We start from the raw sequence: 27,650 nt of genomic DNA, 5'->3' as shown, positions 1-27,650 counted from the left end.
CCTGCACCCCCAGCCAGCCCCCCAAGATCCCCAGCCTGCAGCCCCAGACACCCCCCCCCGACCCTCCCAGTCCCCCCTACACTCCCAGCCAGCAGCCCCAGACCCCCCAAGCCCCCCAGCCAGCATCACTGCCCCCCCAGCCAGCAGCCCAGCCCCTCCGAATCCCCCCGCATCCGCAGCCAGCCCCCCTTGCACGCCCCCCCCCCCCCCCCTTCTCGCCCCCGCGGCCCCACGCCCCCATCCCGTCACGTGACCCTGCCCATTCATGCTTCCCCCCCGCCACCGCCCCGCCTCCTCTGATTGGCTCTGGCGGGCTCCGGCCGCGCCGCAGCGAATCAGCGACGAGAGCGAGCGGCGGGGGGGGGAGGGGGGGTGGGCGGGTGAAAGGCGTTACAGCCCGCACCGCGCTGCTCATTGGCTCCTCCCCGCTCTTAGCCCCGCCCCCACCGCCGGCCGGAAGCAGGAAGCGGCCGTTGCCCGGGACGGCGGCGCCGTCGTGACCCGCGGGCGGGCTGCGCCGGCCGCGCCATGACGGGCAAGTCGGTCCGCGACGTGGACCGGTACCAGGCGGTGCTGGCCGGCCTGCTGGTGGAGGAGGAGAACAAGTTCTGCGCCGACTGCCAGGCTAAAGGTACCGCCGGCCTCTCCGCGGGCCGCGCCGGGCCGAGCGGGCGTCGTGGGCCTGGCGGCACCGGTGGGCCCGGGCGTGTGGCGGGGCGCGGCCCCGCTGCGGGGGTGGGGGGGGCTCTTGGGGCCCGCCGGGGCCTCCCTCCTCCTCCTTCTCCCCCCCGGGGGTCTGTCCCCTCCTCCTCCCCCCCCGGGGGTCTGTCCCCTCCTCCTCCCCCCCGGGGGTCTGTCCCCTCCTCCTCCCCCCCCGGGGGTCTGTCCCCTCCTCCTCCCCCCCCGGGGGTCTGTCCCCTCCTCCTCCCCCCCCGGGGGTCTGTCCCCTCCTCCTCCCCCCCCGGGGGTCTGTCCCCTCCTCCTCCCCCCCCGGGGGTCTGTCCCCTCCTCCTCCTCCTCCCCCCCCCCCGGGGGTCTCCCCCCCCCCGGGGGTCTCCCCCCCCCCTCCTCCTCCCCCCCCCGGGGGTCTCCCCCCCCCCTCCTCCTCCCCCCCCCCGGGGGTCTCCCCCCCCTCCTCCTCCTCCTCCTCCCCCCCCCGGGGGTCTCCCCCCTCCTCCTCCTCCTCCCCCCCCCCGGGGGTCGTCCTCCCTCTCCTCCTCCTCCTCCCCCCCGGGGGTCGTCCTCCCTCTCCTCCTCCTCCTCCCCCCCGGGGGTCGTCCTCCCTCTCCTCCTCCTCCTCCCCCCCGGGGGTCGTCCTCCCTCTCCTCCTCCTCCTCCCCCCCGGGGGTCGTCCTCCCTCTCCTCCTCCTCCTCCCCCCCGGGGGTCGTCCTCCCTCTCCTCCTCCTCCTCCCCCCCGGGGGTCGTCCTCCCTCTCCTCCTCCTCCCCCCCACCGGGGGTCCCCCCTCCCTCTCCTCCTCCTCCCCCCCACCGGGGGTCCCCCCTCCCTCTCCTCCTCCTCCCCCCCACCGGGGGTCCCCCCTCCCTCTCCTCCTCCTCCCCCCCACCGGGGGTCCCCCCTCCCTCCTCCCCCCCACCGGGGGTCCCCCCTCCCTCCTCCCCCCCCGGGGGTCCCCCGCGGGGTCTCAGCGGCGCTGCCCGGGGCCGCTGCGTTGGGGCCCCCCCCACCCCCCCCCCGGCTCTCCCCCGGGCTGGGCTGGGGGTCGCAGCGCGGTGCGCGGCTGCCCCGGCTCGGCGCACTCCCTTTCCCCGCAGCCGCCGCGCTCCGGGCAGGGCACCGGCACCGGGAGCTGCCCCAGAGCCGGGGCTGGAGACCCGCCGGCTCCCCCGCCGCGCTGGGGCCTCGGCCCGGAGCCGCGGGGACCGGTCCTGCGGCGAGAGGAGCCGGGAAGCCGGCGTTGCGCAACTCCGGGGGTGCTGCCCTGCGGGTCAGGGCCGCGGGTGAGCGGCGGGTGCTCTGCGGAGGCTCCGGGGGAAGGGAGGGAAGGGCTTGTGACCCAGCCCTGCGCCCGGGCAGCGCTGGAGGGGGTCGGGTGCTTGCCCCCTGCTTCCTTTTTGACCTCACGCTGCTTTGGAGCCCCGAGAGACCCTTTCACCCCCTTCAGAGGGAGCAGAGCGGGCTGGGGAGGGGGGCAGGTGTGCACCCCTGGGTCCTGCGAGGCAAACCAGGTGAATGGAGCTCTTGACACGTTCCATGGTGCTGCAGGTGCCTTTCCATAGCCTCCCACTCTGAAACACTTTGCTCTCCAGCAGCGTGGGGGTTAAAGCTCTGCCCCTGCCTCTCCAAAACCCTCTTTTAACGAGTCACTATAACAATTTGGAGATGGAAAGGGGAGCCTTGTTATTGCACAAGAACTGCAACGAATGAGCTCAGCACAGGGGCTGTGTTGTCCCTCTGTGAGGGGGAGACTGAGTCAGTCACCTCGGTGTGACCTCTAAAACCTGCAGTGAGCGCTGCTGGAAAGCACCTACACGGTGCTCTTAAGGTTTCCTTTCAGCCCTGCCCTGAAGAAAAAAGCCCCAAAACAGTGTCAAAACCCAGTAACCTCACTGCCAGCAACCTGTCCTTGGAGGTGGTGTGCTGAGAGATGCTTCTCACCTGGCTCTGGTTGAGCACTTGGGTTGCACATGATGGTGTTGGCAGGGAGCAGGACCAGCCTCTGGCTTGCAAATCCCTTATCTCTTGGCTCCTGGTGCCTGCCCCAAGGGCAGGAATAGCTGCCTTATCTTGTTGTTTGAGGCTTCAGACAGTAACATACACAATATGGGAACAAGTTCTCATAACAGCCCCAGGCTGCTTGTTTTGGGGGGGTGATACAGCCTCTCCCCTTGGCAGCACAGCCCGGGGTGCAGCTTTCAGACCATCCTGTGTAACAGTCCCAGTGTGTGGTTCAGCCCTGGTGCTGGGGGCTGCTTGTGCCTGGTGGGATGGGCAGGCTGTGGAGACCAGGCTTCTCCTGGTGCAGAGTTACCTGCTGAAACAATTACCCACTAAGGAGAGGTGTGAGATCCCCTTCTTGAGGGCAACCCCTGGAGTTTGTGGCCACAGGAGGTGGATGTGGGATTAGCTCTCCAGCCAGGGTAGCTGGTGCCAGTCAGAGCATCCTACTGGGCTGCATTTTGGTTCCTGTGGCTTGGTGGGGTGTTCTCCCAGCACGGCACTGGTCTGCAGTGGTGGCAGGGCTGGCCTGATGGTTGTTCTGTTCTCCCAGCTGCTGGAAGTACCTGTGATGTTCTGATCTGTGTGTGGAAACGAGCCCCAGGAGCACCTGTGAGGAGTAGAGAGCAGACCTCAGCTGAGCCACAGCTGCTGGGAGACTTCAACTGTGTAGGTCTGCCCTGATGAGGGTGAGAGATACGTGTTCCCATGGCTTCCCTCAGCATTCCCAGTGCTGCCTGGAAGGACAGGTGCTTTTCCATGCAGCTGGTGGTTGCTGTTCTCAGCCGGTGGGACTCTGGCTGAGACAAGTGTACAGCTCTGCAATCAGCTTCCCAAGGTCACAGCTGGAATTGTCACCTACCAGTGGAGGCAGATGGGGCTCCTGAAGGCAGCTCCCTCCTTTGCCAGCTCACATTCAGGATCCTGAGGACTTCTGTGGGGAGTTCCAACAGAGTTGGAGGCAGAGTAAGAGCCCAGCAGCTCACACAGCACCACCAAGATGCTTTCCCAGTACAACCCTGGGCTTTGGCCATCAGTTTTGCTGCTGGAGTTCCTGGATGTTGTGGTGCTTTGCTGCTTGACCGGGGGGGTGGCAGCTGGTGTGACACACAGGCAGAGACTGTTCACATGCCACCCACACTTCCATTATGCCTGTTCCCAGTGACCTAACTCTTGCTGGGTTTCAGTGCTGTGGTTTTCCCCCCACATCTCTATACAGCACAGGAGGCTGCAGTCCCTGCTGGGGTGAGCCTGCAGTGTGAGCATGCACCCTCCTGTTCTCATGGTGTTGGGGTAAAAGTCCAGTTTTCAGGAACACCAGTGCTGGCAGCTGGCTGGGCCCTGGGCTCTGGGACCAGCATAGCAAACATGCTTCTGTGGTGTGCTGTGTTGGGAAACAGTTGGGTGTCATCCCTCTCTCTCCCATCCCCCTCTTCCTCAGAGAGGAGGTCTCCTCCTGGGGTGGTACTTGCTTTCCATCAGGCAGTGTGTACAAGTGATTCCCAGTCCAACTTGCACAGGGAAGCGTGGTAAGGGGGAAATCCTGCTTCTCCAGCATATTCCCCTCCTGTCTGGGATGTAACTTCTGTGGAGCTCAACACCCAAGGCTGTTCTTCCAGGGAGCAGTTGGAGACCCACACTCTGCACAGATCTGCTGTAAGAGCTACAGAGATGTGCTGGAAAGGAGAGCCTGACCCTGGTGGCTGCTGTTCTTCCCTAGACAGCTGTTAATGTCCTGGATCCTTCTTGTTGGAGGGGGATAAAAGGACAAGGAGACTGGGAGAAGAAGCTGGGGGTGGGTTTTGCTTGTGTGGGACAAACACTGCTGTGGTTCAGGCTGTTGCTTTGGAGGAAGCTGGGTGAGATCTCTCACCTGCTGCTTCCTCTTTGCATTGCAAAATTCCTGTCCAGAGTGAGTAAGCTTGGTGACTTGCTGAAGAATGTGGGGACAGGTACTGAGCAGTGCATCCTGTGCCAGAGCAGCACCTGGCTAAGCTGTCCTGGCAGCAGAGCTCAGGAGTGAGAGGTGTCTGCATTATGTGACTGGGCTGGGGAGCTCTGTGAGCCTTTAGGATGTGGTCTAGCCAAGCAGAGCAGCAGATTGCCTCTTGCAAGCACTATCAGAGGTTACCTGTCTCTGCTTTTTTACCTGCAGCCCTGATGCTCTCAGGATATCACTGTTAATGATTAAAAGCCATGGTGCCCTGTGGAGCCCAGCACCCCCTGCAGTGACCCCCCAGCCTGGCTGTCTCTGCTAACAGCTGGAGTGGTGGATTGCCATCCTCCTCTCTTGGAAGGCCTTTGCTGTATGAGTGGCTTGAACAAAGCACCTTGAAAGAGAAACAAGCTCATGGTGGGTGGGATCTCTTCATCCAGTGTCTCCAGCAACACACCTGCCCTCAGGTGTGGCTCTGTGTGTGTGAGAGTGACCACCAGGCAGTCCAACTGTACTGAGTATCTGTCAGAAGGTACACACTGAACATCAGAGTGAGTCTGGAGGCTGAGATTCCAATGGAGAGGGGGGATGTGGGGTAACATGTGCAAAGTGGTCCTTGACTGGAGTGCTCAGATGTCTGCCAGGCAGTGGAAGGTGTCTTGTGTTGAGCAACACTGATTTACTGGCCTCTCCTCTGCCTTTCTGACTAAAGCTCAGTGCTGACCTGGTGTTGTGATTTGCAGCTAACTCTATTTGATTCTCTCCTTCTCCCAAACTCCCCCCCTCTGCTCTTCCAGTCCCATCTATCCAACAGGCTCCTTGGATCCCGTTGCGTTGACGCCGGAACAGCAGGTTCCTCCCCAGGGAGCCCCAGCAAGGACTGCTGGATCTGGCCATCAGTTGAGGTTGCCCTGTGCTCCTCCGGGTTTGTCTGACTCTTCCCTCCATCCCTTGTCTTGTGAGAACTGTGGGTTCCATGCCAAAACCAGCCCCTGCTCCTAACGTTGGTGGTTTAAGGTGGGAACGACTCGCTGCTGTGAACACAGTGAGAACCCAGAGCCCTTCAAGGAGCCCTGTCTGCAGGAGGGGTGGTAAGAGGTGGTTAAACACTGGATGGGGAGCAGGAAGAGCAGGATAAAAGCCTTGGGGCTACATTAAGGTGCAGTTAAGGAAGGGTGGCTCCCAGTGAACTGGGGGAGGTAGCCCATTCCAGTTGGGGTAGTCCAGCCAAGCCAGTATTGATGTAAAACATGTTGCTAATATTCAACCAAAATCTGTTGTGACTCAACTCCTCCATCAGCAGACTATTGAATTGCAGCTGAATTTCCTTTTCAGTGAAACCCATGTGAAGAGTTGCTTTTTAAATAGCTGCCTAGAACAACTGCATATGATGAAGAAATGATAATTAGGGAAGATTGAGCAGTGGGTAGTGATGCATACTGTTTGCCTGCAGTGGGCTTCAAAAACCAAAGCAGCAAGACTAATAAAGCTTCTCAGCTTGCTTTAGAAGGTCTTGTATGAGGAGAAAGCTCAGTCTTATGTAATGGCAGCTCTGCTTTGGGGCTGTGTATCTCATTTTAATTCTCAGCTGTAGTTACCTTAATGAGTGCTCTGTTTCCCTTCAGGTTCTAGCTGCTCTCCTGAAGTCAGGTGTGAAAGGAGTAGTCTTGCACACCAGGAGATCCTAATTTCAAGGGAATGTGAATCTTCAGGACTGATTTTTAGCCCCTGGTGATCCTCACCTGAGAGGTCTGAGCGGTGCTGCTGTGGTGTGAGGCTGGCTGGGAGGGGAGCACAGCCCTGTGGAGCTGGGAGCCTGACCCTACACACACCTACTTGAGGTTGTAACTTCCCATTCAAGCCACAGAGCAAGGGGAGAAAAGCATCACCCTTCCCAGCAGGGACTTAGCCTGGAGTTGGCTTGTGCTTAGGAGAGCTGTGGGCAGATAGCCTGTCAGGAGAGCTACACAGAGCTCTGAGTCACACCCACCCAGCCATGTCTCTACATCTGCCAGAAATAGATAACAAAGATAATCCCCCCTCCCCAAGCAGAGGGCATCTCAGCAAACCATGTCAGCTTTAATACCAGCTATATCGAGCTGCCTGTGAAATGGAGAGCCTGTGTGGGGAGTGGCTGTGGAGCTGAGGGTGTAAATAAGGGGTCCATGTGATTCTTAGAGCATAGCTGCAACTTCAGGAAAAGTTTGTTCCTATAGTAACTGCCAGATGGATTACATAAGGTATGGAATGTGCTCAGGAGCTGGTGTGCCAGCCTCTTCAGCAAGTGCCTCTGCAATTTAAAGGTGCTTCATCTTTTGAAATTACAAGTAGGTTATCAAAACCAGCTAGAGAATCAAGAATAGCTTCAGTCTCCTTCAGAATGATCCAGAACAGGGGTTACTTGATGTGTCCTGGGAAATCTAGGACAGGAAAAGTTGGAGCTGTCCTGGAGCAAAGCTTCCTCTGGCTGAAGCTGGATTCACCTGTGTGATGATCAGACCTTGCTAAACTGCTTACCTCTGTCTCTTTGGGGAAGCATGCCATTCCTTCCTGGCCAGGTCATGCCCTCTCCTGAGGAATTGATTGGTAACTTTGATAGAAATAGCTCATGTTCAGCTCTAGAAACCAAAGAGATTCTCAATTGGGCAAAAAAGGGGCCCAGAGCTGAGCTGCCTTCCTCTGGCAGGAGCTATTTTAAGTACTTGGTGACTTCTGCATATCTCCAGGACTCAAATTAGACTGGAAGAGAAGGTCTAGGGTATCTTTAAGCTGCACAAGCCAGATGTTTTGTAAAGGATTCAGTGCTGGAGAAATTCAAAGTTGAGTTTTGATGGTGTGAAACAGCAGTGGTAGTGTGAGTGTCCATCCTGCTGCTCTGCTTATATGTGAGTTTGGACACAGGGATGGGGTTTACCTATTATGTATGGGGTTTTCCTTTTGCCTTTCAGGGGAATTCAGGCTTTAAATACCCTGGGAACTTCTGAGTCTGACACGTGTGAGGTTTTGGCTAAAACCTCGTGCTTGGAGATGTTAACTGTGGCTTCTGGGATGCTGTGGAATCCCAGTCTCTGATACTGATCATCTCTTTTGGGGCTCTTACTTCCAACCCAGACCAGTCTGATTCTACAGCATCTCCTTGAAACTGTCACATTCAGAGTGTTTCACTGAAGTAACAAGCATCACCTCCTCTAACAGCAGGAAAGCCCCACCCTGCTGTTCACAGCATCTATTTTCATTTCCTCCACCTTGCTCCATCTGGGTTTGTATCATCTCAGTGCTTCTTCAAAGGACAAGATGCTGACAGTGATAAGATGTGTGTTGAAGGCTGCTCCAGCAAGTGTAGCTGCCTGCAAGGCCACTCAACTATTCCATGTGTCTGGTAAACCAGAAGATTCAAACCCTGGTCCTGTGGAGCCAGCTTGGTCTGACTTGGCTAGTAACAAACACTGTGTTTTGGGGAAGTGGAGAGTATAGTGGTTGCTGCTACTACAGCAAAGCTTTTTAAGGCAAAGCTGGTTTTGAAGCGATGCTCCCAACCCTCAGAGATGCTTCCTTTTTCCTGTGAAGTGCTTGAAGCCTGTAAATACTGCAGAAACCTTCTACTTAAAAGACATAACCCCCAAAACAGCCCTTCCTCCTTTCAAAGGATGGCATAAAGTTGATGTTTTGCACCACCACAGTACTTAATTAGGTGTATAACCTTATCAAGCTCCCTTGTTACCAGAGATTTTTGGCTCTAGCATCCATGTTTCACTGGTTTCCAGTGGCTTCCTGAATATGCCACCAGTAGCTCAGTGTGGTACTAGATCTGGGGTATGTGTTAGTGCTCCATGAATCTCAGATCCCTGTGCCTGGGTGTGTGCTCAGGCCAGTAACTACTACCTGTTGTACGAGATAAACAGCATAATTCAGGGAGATTAACTGTACTTTTCACTCCCTGGCAGAGTTTCCCTTGTTTCCCCCCAGCTAATCTGAACACTCAACTGTCAAACAGGCATCTCCAGTGAAGAGCAGAGGAAGCTGTTGTGTAAGGCAGGCTTTGTCATAGCTTTTCTATGGGTGGAATGAATTTCAGTAAGTCATTAAGCAATCTCTTTCCAGAATGAGGAAACCAGAGGTCAAAGGAAGCTCTTGGATCCTTGGCTGTTTCCTCATTTGGAAAGTAAGGCTTTTCAACTCTTGATGAGCCATTCCCAAGTGCTGGAGAAGGCTTGTGTGAGAGGCTGTGAATGTCATCCTGCTGGGATTATCCCACTCCAGGGAGAATTTCACATCTACCTGCCCAGTGAGCGCTGAGAGGGGATGGCTGTGGGATGCTGTAGCCCAACACATGGATCAATGGGCTGAGCAGGCACAGCTCCCTCTCACAGCTGGGCTCTTGCTGGAGAGCTTGCAGGCAGGGATTGTTTGCACTGAGAATATTTCATTAGGCTTTGAATAGTGATGCTCTCTCCTTCCTGCCTCTGAAAGCATCTATTTTTTTCCTCAAGCAAACCCCCCCCCTTTGCTTCTCAAAAGAGCAGTGGCTTTGCAGCCAACTTCTGTTTTATTTTTAAATGCCTTCTGGAGGGTTATTAACAGAGAAAGTTGCAGGAGAGGCTTGAGCCAAAAATCTAATGCCTGAATAAAGGGTGAGGAGCGAATCCCCTTGGGATTAAAACCACTCAAGGGTGTAAACTTCCAGCAAGTGACTAAGATGTGGTGTGGGTCAGCCAGGCTGTGCTGGGGGGTTCAGGGGAATTGGGAGCCTTTTCAGCCAGGGCAGATCATTCCCCCAGTCCTTGTGGGCATTAATGATTCCAGCTTAGCTGCTAACTTCAGCTGGTATGACCAGCTTGGTATGTGGTGTTTATTTTGACAGGCTGGGATATGAAACAGGCTGTGAAGCTGTCTGGAAGCGCTGCCTGGGCAGCAGAGTTTGTAGCACATAGCTCTCTGCTCTCTGCTGGATGGGGCCGTGTCCTCACTTAGGAATATGCTCAAGCATGCCAGGCAGCTTTCTGAAATGAAAACTGAGCAATAGGTGCTTTTAAACTCATGATCTTCCTGCAGCTGCTGCCAGACCAGGAATGTATCTTAAGGTGGCCTCATCTGCCGTGGGTAGCGTGCCAGAACTGAGTGTCTCCTGGGCTCTTCAGTCTGGTTGGGTTCTTCCTCAAAACTTGTCATTTTCTTGAATCTCACGTTCACCTGCAGACAGCTGGCCTTCTCCAGGAAGGAACTGAGCACTTCCAAGGTGATGCACAGGGGCACAAGATGCTTCTGCAGAGCAGAGAAAGCTTTGCCCAGCTCAGGTTAGTGCTGAGCTCACTTGCTTTGCTCTAACACTGGAACAGAAGCGACTGCAGCACCAGGCTTGGTGTCTGAGGTGGGTTGTCATTGCAGCAACCTCCTCCTGGTTTTGCACATGAGGAGTGAGTTCTCCTTTGGGCCTTAAAGCTCTAAAACCATCTGGTGGCTTCGAGGACGCCAGCCTGGGGGGAACTATTTTTGTAACACTAGCCAGAGTGCTCATGTGAGGGATGATTCCTTTCATGCTTCTTTCCAGTGGCTTAACAAGCTCAATGCTGCTGTTAGCTTTGTCCTAAAACCTCTGGTGTATCAGCATCCATGACTGACCCAACCAGAGGGTGAGGTGCTCCCTGCAGTGTGTGTGCCCTCGTGCAAGCAATTAGTGGTGTCAGGGTGTGCACAGAGGCTGTGAGGGAAGATAGGGGCTCCATGGCAGCTCTAGTGATCATAGAATCGTAGAATGGGTTGGAAGGGACCTCAAGGATCACAGAGCTCCAACTCCCCTGCCACAGGCAGGGCCACCAACCTCCAGGCCTGGAGCTACACAAGGTTGCCCAGGGCCCCATCCAACCTGGGCTGGAACGATGCTGATAAATGCTACCATAGTCCTCTAAAGGGACTTGCCAGTAGAAAAAACCCCACTTTTCTCTGGAAAATTGTGTCCTACTAAAGTGTTTTGCCCCTTCTGTTGGTCCTCAGTCACTGCAGCTTCTGCACAGGCTTCAGCTGGGTTGAGTTTTTGGGAAGTTAGATGCTGTGTGACCAGACTTGTGTCAGTAAACACCACCTGGGGCTTTCTGTGAGTCAGTCACCTTGAGAACAGCGTGTGAAACTGGGGGGAAATGACTGCACAAAACTCTCCCCAGCCTGATCTTTGCTGGGTGCTTCCTCCTGTGATTTCTAATGTGAGCTCCTTCACCGTGGCCTCAGAAGAGGGAAGTGGGAGGCTTGTTTACATCTGCGTCAAAGCCCTTCCCTCCCTTGCCCCCAGAGCCCGAGTGCTTTGTAAGAAGTTAAATGGTAGAACTGTTGGTCTGGCTTTATGTCTGGGGACCTCAGATGCTGTCAAAGCTGAGGGGTGGGTACCAGTGTGTTTTGGGGTGGTGCCTCTGCCTGTTGCATCTGTCCCAGCTGAACTGGGACCCCTGGGACACCGCTGCTCCCTCCGTGGCAGCCTGGGTTGGATGGGCTGTCCCACATGCACTGCCCTTGCCTCCAGCTTCCTCACTACCCAAATTATTATTTTAATGAGCATTTGGAGTTTGATTGAGCTGGACAGACTTCACTTGCCTCACACTGCTGCTGACAGGCTCCTGTTCTGCCCAGTGCTGATTACTGGAGCAGCAGCTCTTCCCCCGTTGTATGGAGCCTCCCAGTATCAGCCCTTCTCTGCTGGGGAGGCAAGTGGTTCTCTTGTGCAGCTGCTTATCTCAGAGTAGCTTTTCATTCTCAAGGGGTGTAGCTGCATCTTGCTCCTTTTTTATCACAGTGTTGATAGAATACAGGGCTGTGCAACTGGGCTGAAGAAATTGCTGGTTATATCCAGAAGCAGGGGAGGCTCAGCTCCAGCGTTGGACTTCATGTGCCTTGCAGAGCTGGCTGCAGGCTTCAGGGGGTGTTTTGAGAACTGTCCACATACCCTGCTCATGTGCCTTGGGTCACCACTGTGTGTTACTGCTGAACTTGTGAGATCACCATCTTCCTCCTGGCTCTGCACACAAACAACCCCACATCCCAAACTTCTGGCACTTCCAGTCTGCAGATCTGGGCACTGCAAGGATGTGAAGAGAGCCACTCTTGGTTGTATGATGTGTCTATCACCTAAGGAAGCATTACTCCTAGGAGCACTCTTGAAAGGCTACGTGCTTGTTGTTAAATCCACTGGTGAAATGAAGCTGCTCTGGGACCAGGTTCTGCCAGAGCTGGGCTCTGTGAGTTGCAGCAATGGGCAGCTGTTGGTGCTGTGCTCAGCCCTTGCTGCTTCAGACTGTACATCACAAATGCAGTGACACTACAGCAGGGTGGGTGTAACCAGCTGCACCACCGGGTCCCTCCTGGGTGCCATCGCGGGGCAGGGGGCTGCGCTGGCTCGAGCCACCACGTGTGACAAACCAGTGAGCTGATTGCTACAGCCCTGATGGAGTATCTAGCTGGCTATTAATCCTTTTAGTCCTGTAAAGGCTAAATATATCTAGAGTTTAAATCTAACCTTGGATCTCATGCTTAATCCTGCTGGCAGACTCACGTTATGACCTTCAGGGTGTATCTGGGAGAGAACTCCAGAGATGAAACAAGGGGTCAGAGTTCCTGCTGCACCTTGGCTGTGGCACTGAACAAGCCTCTCATTCCCATGCCTGCCTCTGTCACTGTACTGGGGTGCTGCTGAAAGGATGGGGTGCTGCTAAAAGGATGGGGCCCTGCTTTGATGCACCCAGCCCTGTGTTTTGGTGGGTATAATACAGGAGCTGAGCTGCTTCTGTTGAGGCCCTTGAGCTGCTCCTGAGCTGGGCAGTGACTTTGATCAGCTTCATTAAATTAGTGTCATTTGCAAGGGCTGCTCCTCTAGTGCAAAAGCAGAAAGCAATGGCAGGGCAGAGCAGGAAACTTAATGCTTTTTGAAAATTGTCATGTAAATTAACTGGAATAGGTGCTGGAGGTGAGCTGGAGGCTGCACGTCTTTGTCCTGGAAGGGACCGTGAGCCACTGGTCACTAGCAGCACCAGATCCATCAGGAATCTCTTACTTCCCCAGTAAAGAGGAGTTAAGCTGTTACCAACCACCTAGCATATCCAGGGGAGTCAAATACAGCACTGCTTTTTTAGGGCTTTGAAATTACACTTTCCCCCTCTTCCCCCTCCCACCTCAGGCTCATTAGCTTTGAGGCTTGCTATTTTAACTGTGGCAAGAAAAGCCAGAACAGCTCTTCATTTGCAGCACTGCCTGCAATCCCTACCAAAAGGGCTGGCCCAGCTTTTTGGGGGGCTGATGGGTCCCCTACTTGGGATGTGGCTGTTGGGCCAGTTACCAGTGGACAGTGGTGTCCCTGAGCTGTGGTGGGAGCTGGCCCTGATAACTCTGGCTGGCCAGCAGCTCTGCCCAGAGGATTTGGGTTTAAATCCTGCTTGTCTTGCCCTGCACAGGATGAGTACTGAAGCTGATCTTCCTTCAGTGGGACTGAGGGTGTTGATGGCCAGGGTCTGTTGGCCCTTGCTGGGAGGGGGGCTGGGAGTGCCTGTGGCCCTCTGCTGTCCCCTGGGTAATGCTTTGCCAGGTTTCCTTCAGAGAGCTGCTTGCAGTGAGTAAGACTAAGCTTGTTAATCTTCCCCTTGTGTTACCCCTTACAGCATGGTGTCTCTCCTGTACCTTGGAGCTCTCCTGCCTGTCTGAAAGCCGCATGCCAACCCTGGGTCTGATCAGAGCTGTAGAAACTGTGGAGTGAACTGTTGCTCAGGCTTGTGCCAGGGTTACAGCCTGGGCTGTGCCCCAGCTCTGAGGGGTTTGGTGGCTGGTACCTGTGCTGCTCCCCCCACTCAGCTGTGCCTTCCTGCATAAGACTGTCAGGATTCAATAGCACAGTCTGTGTGTTGGAAGCTGAGTGGTTTATGCTGCTTTTCTCATGGCAATAGTGAATATTCTGGGGCTGGTTCGACTGCAGAAATGTCTGAGAGGTTCTCTATTGCTAAAGCAGAAACACACTTATGTTGACATGACTGTTAACATCAGCTAAAGCAAGATGAAATTAGGGGGTTGCACTGTCTTGGGTGGTTTGAGTGCCTGTTTTCTTCCCTCTTCCTCCTCTTGGAGTTGTTTGTTTTGCCATAGAGCTCTTGAAATGGAAGAGGGAGGCAATAAAATACGAGCTCACAATACAATGATTGGGAGGCAACCTTTAAACATCCTGCTGATGCCCCATTCCAATGTCTAATCTGGATGGAAACGTAAACACCTCAGTCCCAGTTCACTTGGTACAGTTTCTCAGTTACTGGAGGGAGCAAACTACAGGCTGAGCTGATGGTGAGAGTCGCCTGTGTGTCTCTGCAGGGCCACGATGGGCGTCCTGGAATATCGGTGTGTTCATCTGCATCCGCTGTGCTGGCATCCACAGGAACCTGGGGGTCCACATATCCAGGGTGAAGTCTGTCAACCTCGACCAGTGGACACAGGAGCAGATACAGGTACCGGGCGGGACGTGCGCTGCGGGGCTCGTGTGGGAGGCAGGGCAGGAGGAGGCCACTTGGACTGGGAGGGAAAACCTTGTGACCTCGGGCTTAGCAAACAGCAGCAGGGGAAACCAAGCACTGCACATCTCCAGCACTGCCACAGGCTGCTGCTGTCTGGGGCTGGAGCTGCTGCCTGCCTCCTCCAGCCTCCCCGAAGACAAGCCTTGGACTACCAGAGTGACATTAGGTTGCTGATGTGATGTTTATCCCTGTCTTTATTGTGCAGTGGTGCTTAGGGCTGGCTGGTTGTATTGGGAGGTGGGGTAGCATGTCATAGCAAGTGCACCAGGGGTTCCCAGCTTGTAGGCTTGCACCAAAAGGCTGCAGAGGGACTCTGGGGTACTGAACAGACTTTAAAAGCCTACACAGGCCTTCTATTGAACGTGGATAGATCTTGCTTGGTAGCCTGGTGTGCCAGTCTGTGTCAGAGCTTTCATGTCTGAGAAGCAAACGGCTCAGGAGCTCTTTTTGAATTGCAGTGCATGCAAGAGATGGGAAATGGAAAAGCAAATCGTCTTTATGAAGCCTACCTGCCAGAGAACTTCAGGAGACCTCAAACAGACCAGCATCCTTTCTTCCTGTGCTGCTGAGGCAACGTGGAGTCTTTTCATCTTGGCACTTAGTAGCAGCACTCCTTGCATAGGAGGCTTCACTTCATGTACCTGGGCATCAGCTGTGAGGATGAGTCCCTAGCTAGACACCCCCCAAGCTCTGCTTACAGAAGGAAGCAGAAGAGAGCTTTAAAGGATTGCTTCTGAGCTGTGAGGGTGGAGAACTGGAACAAAGATGCCACAACCTGAAGCTATCGCGTGGGATGTGCTTCTAGGGGCTGTGGCAAACAGGAGGGTTGGCTTCCAAGTGCTGAGGACTTAAAATTCTCAGTGGAGGCAGCTAAAAAGCTTTAACAAGCTGAAAAATCAAGCAGTAACTTTTACCTTAGGGGGGGGTTTCTGGGTGTCTGGTCCAGCAGGCCTGTAGTGATGTGAACCTAAAGAAACACAGGAGCATCTCAGCCATCACTCTTGTCCCAGGCTGGTGGCTGAGGCCCCTTTGCCTGCACAGACCTGTTTCTCTGACTGCTGTGCTGTGTGCTAGTGACATGCATGCTCCTGAGCTGTGCTGGAAGTAAATACACATCAGTGGAGAAAGCACACTAGGAATTTAAGCCCTGATTTAATGTACCTTTTATAGCTCTGTCGTGCTTGGAATAACCCAGGGGCAAAAATTGAGTAGCTGAAGCAGTTGGACCCAACACTAAATTATTTTAAGAAAGTTACTGCTGGAAATGCTCTTTAAACAGTCATTAGTTTAGTTACAGCCTGTACCTTGTATCCAGGAGTCAAACAATGCTACGTCAGGCTTCTATTCTTGAATCATTTGTCTTTAACAAGCTGCCTGCAGAGCTGTGGAGAGCTTCATTCGGGACAAGTACGAGAAGAAGAAGTACATGGACCGGAGTATTGACATCAGTGCTTTTAGGGTTAGTGCCTGATCACTGCTACAGAGGCTTGGGTACATGTTGAGGGCTAAGTGTGTGTCTGAGTAAGCTGTGACTCCATGAAAATGCAGTTGAAATGTTTCCTGTATCAGTGACTAATCTCCCCTCCAAGCTGATTGCTGATTCAATCGCTGTGTAGAAAGAATTTAAATTGGAGGGGACCTTTTGGCTGGTGCCTCCAGCTCCTTGCTCAAAGCAGGATGAGCCTCAAATATAGGTCTTCAGCTGTGTCATTGAGGCTTTCTCAATTAGTAGCAGCATCGTGTAAGGCTCTGTAGGGACTTCCTCTTGGTATGACAACGTGAGCTCTGACCCTCCTGCCTGTATGTTTTCCCCTTACAGAAAGAAAAGGATGACAAATGGAAAAGGAGTAACGAGCCAGTATCAGAAAGAAAACTGGAACCTATCATCTTTGAGAAGGTGAAAATGGTAAGGCCAACAGGCATGGTCATGGGTCAGTTGTAAAAACGTCTCTTGAGCAGAGCAGAGGTAATCTGGGGGTTGGACCTGATGATCTCTTGAGGTCCCTTCCAACCCCTACAATTCTGTAATCCAGCTTGATATGGAAGCATTTTTTCTGCCCTCAGTCATAGCAGTGGATGTGTTGAGTCACACTAATGGTGGTAGCTTGTTTTCCACTGCTCAACCCAGATACTAAGCAGATGTGTTCTGCCTTGCACTGCAGAGCAGATTGGAATCCTGCTACTCCCTGCTTAACTCTCCAGCTTGAGCAGGGACTTTTTTTCATACCTCAGCACATGCTTAAGTTTAGCAATGGGTTCCAGCATAATGGGATGATAAAACAACTGGGTGATGCTCACTCTGAAACGCTGCTCACTTGGAAGCAATTACACCTGCTGGAATAAAGGGTTGTGAGGGTTTATCTTGTTAAACTCTCCAGTGTATCAGGACAACCTAAATTTGAACAACACTTCTGGTGTTCTTTCTCCCTAGCCTCAAAAGAAAGAAGAAACACAGCAGTCTAGAAAAAGCTCTCCAAAGTCTACTGAGCCAGTAATGGACTTGCTAGGACTTGGTAAGAGCCTTTCTGGTCTTACTCTGCTTGTTACGATGTCCCCACACACTGTCTTTGGTCCTGTGGATGTGGTGAGCTTGAAGCCCAGACTTTCCATGCCTAGAGGACAGTAGCTGGTAGGAATACTGGGATGTTTGGCTTAAACTGCTGCAGTGCAGGTCGAGCACCCTGCTCAGCCCTACAGCAGGAACAGACCTCCGTGTGTTTTCCTCCGTGCCTGTGCAGCGCTGGTGCCTGTAGTTGACAGAGCAGCTGTTGCAGTCCCCAGACACTGCAGTGTCTGGCTCCTGGCTGCTCTGAGGTTAATAGGACAGACATGGTGCAGTGAACTCCCTTGGTGTGGAGCCAGTTGCTTCTCAGCACCAGAAGGATGAGCGAAGAGCTGGCAGTGTGTGTGATGGCTAAAGTAGGTCACAGGTCGGGTCACTGGGCTGAGTGGCATATGTGCAGACTGCTGCCTTGGCACAGAGGCTGCCCCTCAGCCCCAGGCCATCTGTGATGGATGTTCACATGGCTTTGTCTCTTCCCAGATGCTCCTGTGACAACCACCATCACAAATGGCAGGCCTAGCAGCTTGGAGAAGGATCTTGATCTTTTTGCATCGGTGGGATCGAGCTCTGACTCCAGGAAGGTACGTAGGGAACACCAGTGCCTGACCAAGCCTACTTAGATGCTTGAGATGTGTGCCTTCCCCTCGTGCTAACTGCAGCTGCTGTGCTGGTGCTGTCTCTGTCTCAGGTCACGGGCTCTATGCCAACAGCTGGGAGTGCTGGTTCTGTCCCTGAAAACCTGAATCTCTTCCCGGAGCCAGGAAGCAAAGGGGAAGAAGTGGGGAAGAAGCAGCTCTCTAAAGACTCGATCCTCTCCTTGTATGGCTCTCAAACACCTCAGCTGCCTGCACAAGGTAACAGATCTCAGAGCTGTTGAGCAGCAGTACGCTAATTCAGGGTGGGTGGGATGTCCTGACAGCTGACATGTGAAGACGTGGGGATGTAGGTGGTCTTGAGAACCAGTGAGTAGCATAATGAGCAGCTTGGTCTGGATGCCATGGCCAAGTGGATGTTGTGATAGTCTCTGATTGGAAGGTTGGCACTGCAGCCCCTGACAGTGCAGCAGTTCTCCCCTCCACCCCTGCTCTGTCTCTTCTAGGAGCGATGTTCATGGCCCCAGCTCAGATGGCCTATCCTGCGGCGGCGTACACCAGCTTTCCAGGAGTAGCTCCCTCCAGCAACATGATGGGAGGCATGATGGCCCCGTCGGTGGGAATGATGGCCCAGCCTGGAGCTGCAGGGATGGTGACTCCCATGGCCATACCAGCTGGGTACGTGGGGAACGTGCAGGCGGCTGTCATCGGTGTCCCCAACGGCATGATGGCTGCGCAGCAGGCTGGCTATGTAGCTGGCATGGCAGCGGTTCCCCAGCCCGTCTACGGTGTGCAGCCAGCACAGCAGCTTCAGTGGAACATTGCTCAGGTGAGGGGTGGCTTCTGCTGGCCCTGGGGTGGGTGGGAGGGCAGGAGGATGAAATCTAGACTGGCTGGGTGAGGTCTGCTGATCCCGCGGGTGAACTGTGGGATCGTGAAGGAGGAACTTGGTGGAGAGCAGCAATCAGTGTGACACCAGCTAACACTGAAAGCTTGCTAGGTGGGCATGCATCTGAGGAGGTGGTGGCTTCCATTTATAACTCCTGAGGAGGGAGACCTTCTCACCACCTACAGCTACCTGAAGGGAGGGTACAGAGAGGTGCGGGATGGTCTGTTCAGCCAGGGGACAGGAACAAGGGGAAATGGGCTCAAGCTGCCCCAGGGCAGGGGCAGAGCAGATGTTAGGAAGAAGTTCTCCACTGAAAGAGTTGTCAGGACATGGAACAGGGGGAGGGGGTTGAGTCACCACCCCTGGGTGTGTTTAACAGATGGGGAGATGAGGTGCTCAGGGATATGATTTAGCACAGGAACAGGGACAGTTGGTCTTTCCCAAGCTGGTGATTCTGTGAACCTGCTTGAGCTGGTGATATGTTGGGGAGCCAAAGTTGTACTTTTGACTGCTGCAAACTCACTGACATCACCTTGACTTCTCTCCTCTCCCCTTTGCAGATGACCCAGCAGATGGCTGGGATGAACTTCTATGGAGCTAATGGCGTGATGGGATATGGACAGTCAATGGGTGGAGGAGGTGCCCAGGGGAGCAACCAGTCCCTCAGCACTCAGATGTGGAAATGATCCCTTAACGTTGTGGCCGGTTTTGCCTTCTGTTCTGTTCTTCAAAACTGCTCCATGAGACATTCAGGGTTTTTTCTTTCTGGCTGGTTGCCCAGCCTGAACCTCTTTCCATCCCTGAGACCCATCTCTGCCTTCTCACTGTCAGACACGGTGAAACCTCAGTGACCAGAACATGAGCTCCCCTGTATTTAGCACAGTCAATGCACACTTCTGGGGTGGACCCCCTCCTTGCACAAACCTCCACTAATGCTTCTGGGTAGCACTTAAATGTCCTGCTGGGTGGTTTAGCAGAGGTGTGACTGAGGAATTTGGGGAACCTGTCCTCCTTTCTGCCTGTGGTGTCAGGCCTCATCACTGAAACACCAGTGTTAGGAGGGGTTTTGGTTAGCAGAGGGGTGCAAACCTTGTTTGGTGCTGAGGAACTGGATTTTAACCCAAGCCCAGGGGCAAGCAAGCCTTGCTACCTCTTCCCTTGAGTGGAGCTCTCCAGAGCTGAGGCCTCGCTGTGCTTGGCTCTCCAACCCTCATTGGAACCAAAGTCATTTTGAAGACCCCTCTTCCCTCCCCCCGTGAGCAAGCAGGATTCTCGCGCAGTGTGGGGGCTGTTTGGAATGTGAAACTTGCACTTCAGAGTGGCTTTTCTCTCTAACATGTGGTATTGGTGTATTTAACTTTTAACAGTCTCACTGAGAGTTAACTTATCCAGGGCTCACAGCCCACTGCAAGTTTTCTTACACTTTTAAAACGACTCTGACATCCTAATTTATACTTTTTTTCATCTCTTTCCTTCCATTCCTGTGGAGCCCTGGTACCTCTTTCCCAGCTAGCTTCTGACATTTTAACCTCCAGGCATTGAAAAGTAGGTGGGTCAGGTTTCTTTTCTCATCTTCAGTAGAACCACAACCGCTTCAACTCATCAGTGTGGGTCAGACTTTGGCGGTCAACTGTCTCCTGTGTACATATCTCGACCCCCAAATAAAACATCACAGTGAAACCTCAACTGAGTCTGGCTTCTTCCTCCACAGTGGGACAGGTTGTGTTTAAACACCAGCCCTGGGGTCTGAGGTGTTTGCTTGGGGGGGGGGAGGTTTGGAGCTTTCCATCCCAATCCAAACTCTCTCCATCTGCTTTTGTAGCAGGAATGGTGTTGGCCTCAAAGCTCAGGATGCTCAGCATGGGAAGGACCAGGCTCAGCAGAGGCAGAATTGGGTCAGTTGGTGCTTTTATAGCCAAGAGACTCATGGCTCTGGGGTGTGGGTGAGCACAGTGTTCCTGTGGCTGCAGGAAGAGCTTCCCTGAGACCCCAGCTTTACCCCCATGGTCCATAAAACCTGACTGAAAGGTAAATCTTAAGCTTTTCACAAAAGTGGTGACAGAAATGAGAGGTTGGGGGAATCTGGGAGTCACCCCAAGAACGGATACAAAACACCCCTTTTCCACAGGCTTGTGGGTGGCTACGTGCAGCTGGGGAGCACTCAGCTCAGCCTGGAGCTGATGCTACTCTGCATATTAATTATGGGATTTCTTTCCTCAAGTCAAAACCTGCTCTTTTCAGAGAAAAAAGAGGCTTTCTGGGTTTCTTCCTCATCCCCCTCCTCCCTGGTGCATCAGCTTGGGGTGGGGGAGGTTGGCTTTTTTAAGCTACACACATGGGTTTGGGCTGGATGCTTTGAGAAGCTTCAACTCAAGCACAAGAACAAGTTTTCAAGCTGGCTTTAATCATCTTCACTTGCTGCCCCAATACTGTACATGCAGGTACAAGCCAATGAAAATGTGAATACTTCAGGTTGGGGTTCTTTTTTTCCCCCTTCTTGGGGAAATCTGGCTAAGAATATCTTACAAAACAGCGTGCACCCTCACAGCCATCAGTCCTGCTGCATATAAACCACAAAAATACAAGAGTTTGACATTAAGAAAGACCACACACATATAAAACGTTACAGAACACAGGTAGAAAATTGCCATTTGCTTTTGTTTTGTGTTTTTTTTTTTTCTTTTTAAACCTATTCCCATTCTCAAGTCACCATCACAAGCCCAGCCCCTTGTCTCGAAGGTGGAGCTGGGGCTTGAGGGACCCCTCTGTTCACCCCTCTGTGGTGTTTGTATTAAGGTGGAGTTGTTAAGCTTAATGAATCTGTCATCAAAGCAAAGTTTATCACAAAATACCAGTGGGTAGGTGAAGGCAGCCAAATCTGCTCACTGACAGGGTTCCATCCTGGCTTCCCAGGGGACAAAGCTACCCAGGGTGGCTGTTAGTCCTCGTGTGAGTCCTGGCCTAACTCTCCTTTTCCCCTTAGGTGATGGATGCACACAGAGATGCACAGTTGGTGTACTCAGATGGTGAGCTGCCTGCTACCTTCCTCCTTAGGGACTGAAGGTGAAGCTTGTGGGAGCGATGAGCTCGTGGCTCAGGGGGTTCTGGCGAGTTCCCAGCCTACTGGGACTCTTAGTTCAGGTAATTCCTTTCCAGTGCCACTCTCTGGGGGGTGAGTATGGGAAGTAGCAGAGATCTCAGTGGCCTTGCATGGTTGTGTTGCTTCCAGGTGCTGCACCCCTGGCAAGGTGGTGGTGTGGCCCTTCTGAAGCTGTACCAGGAGGAGAAAGGCTGTGGCTAGAAGCGAGTGGCTGGCTGGGAAGTTCTGGGTGCATCTCACTGCCTCCTACCTTAACAGTCTTGGACCCTTTTATGTCTATTTTCTTTACCAGTGCATGATAATATTCTCCCCCCTCATACTTTTTTGAGGGGGGTAATGCAGTTTTAAAAGGCATAGGCTGTGTTTAAAGGTCTGTAGGGTGTAAATCCTTATTGAGCCATGAGAAATCCCTCCTGTCCTGTTTGGGAATGCAAATTCTGGGTTTGTGGATGGGGTGGACACTTGGGTTCTGGTATTTCTTAAGAAGAAAATCAACTGGGGGGTTTTCTGGGTGCTTTTGTGGATTTGGGTTTGGGTTTTTTTCCTGGTGCCCTTAGTAATCCAATTCAAGGGCAGAGTTTAACCTGAACTTGGAGCTGCTCCTTTACCAAGTGTTTTTACCCAAGACAGATGTATATGTTTTTATATTTGAGGTATAAACTTCTGAGATTAATGACAGATTCTTGAGTCCTGGACAACATCTTAAACAGTCCAGGTTCTTGTTCATCCCTCAGTTTTGAGGCAGGGAGTAGGACAACATGATGGGGAAGATTGTTTAGTTTTAACTGCATGAGAACATCAAGCCCTTTTAAGAAAACAAGGCCACCAACTTCAAAGTGCTAACATTCAAGAGGCATCCGCTGCCAGGGTCCCTGGCCAGGTGGGTACAAGGGGCAGGGAGGGGGGTGCTGCTCCATCCAGAGTCCCTCTGACATCGAGCATTGCATCACAGCAAAGTGAGTTAGGGCAAAGTTCCCTTCTCTTCCAGGGAGTCCAGGGATCTCTATACACAGACAGCAATCCTGCTAGGACATGGGGTTGATGCTCAGTGCCTGTCCTCCCACGGGAGGGACAGCCCCCCACCCCTTTCTGCCTGCTTTGGGGGCTCCCTCTCTCTGTCCGTGCTGGGATGAGGGATCGTCCCTCCCTCTGGAGAAGTGCTCTGGCAAAAGCCTTAGTGGGGTTTGGTGCCCCTACATGAGCAGCAGCCTCACTGTGCTCTGCTCATTGCTCCAGAGATGCTCACCTCCTCCTCACCAGCCCTTCCTGGGAGGGGAGGACTCTTACAGGGGAGCAGGGCTGCCAAAACGCACCCGTGTGGGGCTAAGGGGTGGCTGTTGGACCCAGGAGAGATGAGAGGAGTACCCTCCTGCCCAGTGGGATCATCCCTCCCTCCGGAGAAGCACCCTGGCCCCTCTCTTCCCTCACCCTCTTAGCTGAGCGATCAATAGTGCAAGTGCTAAATGAAGCAGAGGGTGGGAGCTGGCATGGGAGCAGGTGGGAAAGGTGCACCCCCTGGGATTGCTCTTCATTGCACAGTTACAGCAACAAAAAATCACCTGAATGTGGTAGAGTGCACTAAGCTCTGGTTCTGGAACGGAAAGAGGAGGAAAAGGAGGGTCGGGGTGGGGGGAAACCAAGAAAAAGAATGAGGTATACCAATAACCAGCGCTCCAGACAGGCACAGTGGTCCCACCAGCTCCTGGGGCTTGGTGGCAGCTGCCAAACCAAGCTGCTTCCTCCTGGGCCCCTCCTGTGCCCCGTCCTGGTGGCTGCGCCCGCGGCGGATGGTCGGGGTTGAACAGTGTGGCGGTTTTCAGACAGCGAGACAAACACGTCGGCCCTTTGCTGTACATGTTTTCCAAGTCCACTTTTCTAACCTAAACATCTGCCCCAAACAGGGGGGCAGCTGGGTGAAGCTGAGCTTCATGGTCAGGTCTGGTCACGGGGGCTGTTCTGCGTCCCCTCAGCTGTGTGTCCAGCCCGGCTCGCTGCAGGTGCTGCTTTCTCCAGAGGACATCTCTCCTGCAGCCCTTCACCCTCCCCTTGAGCTCACAGATCAAATGCTCACACCTCCAACAACCAGCTGAGGGTTGGGGGGGGGTTTCCTCTGCTTGGGAACGTGATGTAGAAGGAAGACTTCCAGTTGAAAGGTGGGAGCGAGCCGTGGTGCCCTGGGCACGCCTCAGGACACAGAGCCCTGCTTTTCCTGAAGGTGATTTCACAGGTCCAGCTGGAAGTGTGACACCCCAGAGGAGAGCAGAGCTTATTCCATCCTGTGATGCAACAGACATCTGGGTTGTGAATTCAGCCACTGGGAATCAGGGTGCTGTGACCATTACACCCTGGTGATTCCCAGGCTGGTACCCAAACGTGCACCCTCAGGGGAGGTGCCAGGTGAGCATCATCCGAGCGCTTCTCATCAGCCTGGGGAGAAGCATCTGAGTCAACTGGAAGAAAAGAGAAGCTGAACTCCTGTATGCCTGGAAAAACATCACTGGGGCTGTTCCCACAAGGGGGGCTCGTGTCAGTGGAGCCCCTGGGATCGTGCTCCCCGCCAGCCGGCTTCAGGCAGCGCAGGTGTTGAAGCACAGGAACTCCTGTGTGCACCGATGTGTGTAAACACCTCCAAGCACAGGCTGACCCTCCCCATCCCATGGCTGTGAGCAGTCGTGTGAGACCACAGCAAAAGCCATTCCCCACCAGCCAGAGCATCCTGATCTCGCTCCTGGGGGGATCTCTGGTCACAAGCAAGAGCTGCATCTCCAGCTGCTCCTGGAGGAAAGGATTCAGAGCTGGAAGAGGCAGCTGTGGAGGGGTCACTTCCCACATCCCAGCTGCACCTTTTGCAGATCAGTTTAGTCTTCTGGCCAGGTAACTGGTGCTGTGTCTGACTTCACTTCAGGAAAGCTTCATCTGAGCATCCCACCCCCCCGCCTGGGACATGCTGTGACAGTGAAACGAGCTCCTTCCTGACTGAGCCCAGAAGCCTGGCCCACCTTCTGGGGCCCTGGAAATTCTTCAGTCACTCAACTTTGGCAAGTAAAGCCCATTCTGGGCTTCTAGAAAACCCCAGGGGTAGCTCAGGCCTGGGCATGAAACCGCAGCGTGCTCTCTGTGCTTTGCTGTGTGGCTGAGATGTTTTTGGAGAGCTTGGGGGGTGTTTAAGTACCATTTCAAGGCTGTTTTGGCAAAAATCCTCCCTTGTTACTCGGGCAGGGTGCCTTGATCCTGACACCAGCATCTGCTGTGGGCTGTGCTAAGGTTTTCCATGTCTCAGGTGGGTGTTGCTCGCTCACTGCTGGGTCCAAAACGGGCTGCAAAGCCGATTCACTTGAGTATTAATTACTCTTTCTAGGGAAGAAATATCTGGAAAGTTTGAATTTCCTGGTGGGAGGTGGAGGAAAGGGAGGAAATAATCTAAGGCATAAAACCTGCTCAGGGCAGCCCCCTTCTGCAAACCAAATAGGACATCCAAAGGAATGAAAAATGCCCTTTGCAATCAAACACTCCCCCAGGAAAAAGGGGAAAACCTGGAGCCCAGAAGCTTGGGGCTTTTCTGGTGTGCAGAAAGCAACTGGGTGTCCTGGTGCTTTCCTCCTTGTTCAAGGAGGGAGATCCTCTGATGTCTGGTCTCCTGCATTTGAAAGTGAGGAGGAGCCGATGCTGCCAGATCCTCATGGCACAACGTGGGATCTTCTTGTTTCTCCACTCAAGCCTTAAGGTGAGTGCTGACCCAGATGTTTTCCCCCAGAAAAGTGAGTTCCAGCCAAAAAGTGATGAATTTTAAGGTTCTGATGGGTTTCAGGTGGCCCCAGTGAGCGACAGGCATTGGCATCCCAGGCATGGTGGCTCCAGCTCGCCGAGCTCTCTGTGAGCAGGAGGAATCATTCCCACTGTGCTGCAGCAAATCCCACCCTGAGAAAGGAGTGGGACGTGGTTCATTCAGCTCTTCACTCCACTGGGACCCTGGGATGTGTCCTCAGTCCACCCATGATACGAAAATCAGCCAAACTATGTGGTTTTCTCCCATTCCCAGCTCTGCCTTCCAGAAGAGAGTTCTTCCCTCTGGATTTTCCACATGCTGAGGCAAGGGCACGTTGATTTTTCCAACTGGCACAGCACCAGTGAGCCTGTTGCCAGAGCTCAGGCATCTGCTGCCGCGGGGATGTCACCCGGCTGTCCCAGTGCTCCCACTGCTCTTCATCCCCTTCCCTTTGTTATCTCTAGAAAAGCATTGATGATGCTGGTGGAGAGGGGGAGCAGCACAGCCCTGGGACTCGCTGGAGCTGTGGGGAGGAAGGGGGATGGAGGCTGGAGGATGCTGTCTCCACACCGGTGAGCAGAACATACCCGCAGCGCTCCCAGCTCTGCCCACGCTGCCACCCCCCTTCCCCCTGGACGTGGTTATTGTCCCCTCACAGGCAGATTTCCCCCCTTGCTGCTGAAATAAGAGTTGGTAAAGCAGAAACAAACCATGTCAGCTTGCAGGAGGGGAAAGCTTTGCCTCTGAAGATGCTTTCCCTCACCTACACTCCCCAACCCAGCGTGCCAGGGCAGAGAATATTTAGCCTCACCCAGGCGTCACTGACCTCGTGTAACTGCTGCGTGCTCTGGCAGGGACGTGGTGTTCAGGCTGTTGTTTATTCCTGGTTTCAGTCGTCAGGGCCCCACGTTGCTTCCTCAGGCTGCTGGGGACGGGTCACACGTCCCATGGTGCCGGCGGCGCCGCTCGGGAAGCGGCGTGTGGGGCTCCAAGGAGCACTGAGCAGGTGAAGGTTTCATCCATCCCGTGTCACCTCAGAGCACAGCCCTCTCCATCCCTGCTCAAGCAGCTCTTCTCAAAGGTCTCCAGTGATTTTTTGAGTCTGTAAATATCCAAAGTCCACGGCAGCAGCTGAAATTCCTCGACCTGGTGTCAGGTAAACCAGCTGCTGGGGCTTTTGCTTGCCCCCCCTCCCAGGTTTTAGGGGAGGGGGGGTACACAGCTCCCTTGGGACAGTCTTTATTCCTTCAGGTTTGGGTTTGTTCCATTGTGGCAGCAACGTGGTGCAGCTGGTCCAGCGCCCCTGGTGTCGCCAGGAGAACGGCGGGTTGGTTCTGTTGTGCTCTGTGGGTGGTGAAGTTCTCTGCCCATAAAGAACTGTTTAAAAACAAAAATAACAAATCCCAACTGTGCTGTGGGTTGGTCTGTGGTGAAGACTGAAGGTCAGAGCCATCCCCCCAGTACAAATCCCCCAGTAACCTTTAGTCCTCCTCCAGTCTTGCTCATCTTGTGGTGGTGGTTGGGTTTTTGTTGGGTTGGTTTTATTTCTCTCTCTTTTGGAAACTGATCCTTCAGGACAGTCATTGTAAGTATATTTTATGAAGAAACCAGAGTCTCTAGTGGTGTCTCCCCTGAGTATTTTCAGCAAATTTCATTAGGCACCTTCAAAAAAAGCTTCCGTAATTCTCGGTTTTGCTACAAGATCTGGTCCCTTGGGGGAGGAACCAAAAATGCTGCTTTAAAAACGAACAAACAAAACATACAAACAGAAAAACAAACCCCAAACACTCATCCTGATAATGACAAAGCATCCAAGTCCTTTGTGTGTAACCTCTCAGTCACCCTAATTCCAGATCAGCAGAAGATGCTGTTGAGATGTTCCTCTGTAGCGTACCAGCGAGTCAAGAGTTAGAGGAAGGGGCGTCCTGCCCCGGCTCTGGCAAACCCTCTGCTGCTCCTACTTGGAGGTCAAGTATTGAGGAGAGCATCCCAGCCCTCAAACCTGGCCCTCGTGGGATGGAGGAGCTGGGAAGTGGCCGATCCACCAGCATCACGCTGTCCCTGCTCCATCGGGTCACCTTCTCCTGACTCGAGTTTTCACGTGAGGCATCGCAGAGTTTACACTTTGGGGAGGGGGGGTGGGGGGTCTTGTTTCAGCTCCACAAGACCACGGTGAGACACGAGGGTGAGACCAGCGGGATGCTCCGGTGAGGCGAGCGCACCTTGACCTGTTCTCTCTGGCTTTGGTGCTGTCACAGGCTACATGTTACCCAACGAGAGGTGTGGGGGAGAGGGGAGGGGAAAGAAGAAGAAAACCTGGAAAAAAAGAGAAAGAAACGAGGCCACCAGCAGCGTTCAGGGTTCGTGTTGGGAAACAGACGAAGGGGAAGCGACTGGCAGATGGTTCCGCTCGATTCGGAGTCTTTCGGGTATTGCAGAGAGTGAGTGTGTGGTCAGCACGTGGCAAGCTACATAAGAGAAGATGCTACATTCCTCGGGAAGGAACACGGAGTGCTGAGGTGGAGCCGCTGTCCCAGGTGGGTTGGTTTCCCTTTGGGAAGCTTCCTTGTCCTCGGAGCCGAGAGCGAAGG

At 53.7% G+C, this 27,650-nt stretch overlaps 1 protein-coding gene across 2 annotated transcripts; it reads left to right on the top strand.

Annotated features, from left to right (window-relative positions):
• The first annotated feature begins 508 nt into the window (after positions 1-508).
• On the top strand, positions 509-19,879 carry SMAP2 (small ArfGAP2). Of its 2 annotated transcripts, none has more exons than XM_084274377.1 (10): positions 509-631; positions 13,949-14,082; positions 14,607-14,692; positions 15,529-15,607; positions 15,968-16,054; positions 16,580-16,661; positions 17,192-17,292; positions 17,400-17,565; positions 17,811-18,133; positions 18,754-19,879. In XM_084274377.1, exons 1-10 carry the CDS (start codon positions 529-531, stop codon positions 18,877-18,879), a joined length of 1,287 nt encoding a protein of 428 aa, XP_084130503.1. In that variant the 5' UTR covers positions 509-528; the 3' UTR covers positions 18,880-19,879. The 2 variants fall into 2 exon arrangements, with proteins under 2 accessions (XP_084130503.1, XP_084130504.1); XM_084274378.1 differs by lacking the exon at positions 509-631 and adding an exon at positions 3,270-3,368.
• The last annotated feature ends 7,771 nt before the right edge of the window (positions 19,880-27,650 follow it).

This window comes from Gallinula chloropus (assembly GCF_964237585.1).
Source record: "Gallinula chloropus genome assembly, chromosome: 22".
Classification (NCBI taxonomy): domain Eukaryota; kingdom Metazoa; phylum Chordata; class Aves; order Gruiformes; family Rallidae; genus Gallinula; species Gallinula chloropus.
Note: the sequence above shows the minus strand (reverse complement) of the source record. Positions and strands in the feature narration are given on the sequence as shown.

Coding starts and splice junctions, on each gene's coding strand:
- SMAP2 (XM_084274377.1), top strand. CDS start 529: ATGACGGGCAAGTCGGTCCGCGACGTGGACCGGTACCAGGCGGTGCTG. Junction 16,055..16,579: donor TCTTTGAGAAGGTGAAAATG/GTAAGGCCAACA, acceptor CTTTCTCCCTAG/CCTCAAAAGAAAGAAGAAAC. Junction 17,293..17,399: donor CGAGCTCTGACTCCAGGAAG/GTACGTAGGGAA, acceptor TCTCTGTCTCAG/GTCACGGGCTCTATGCCAAC.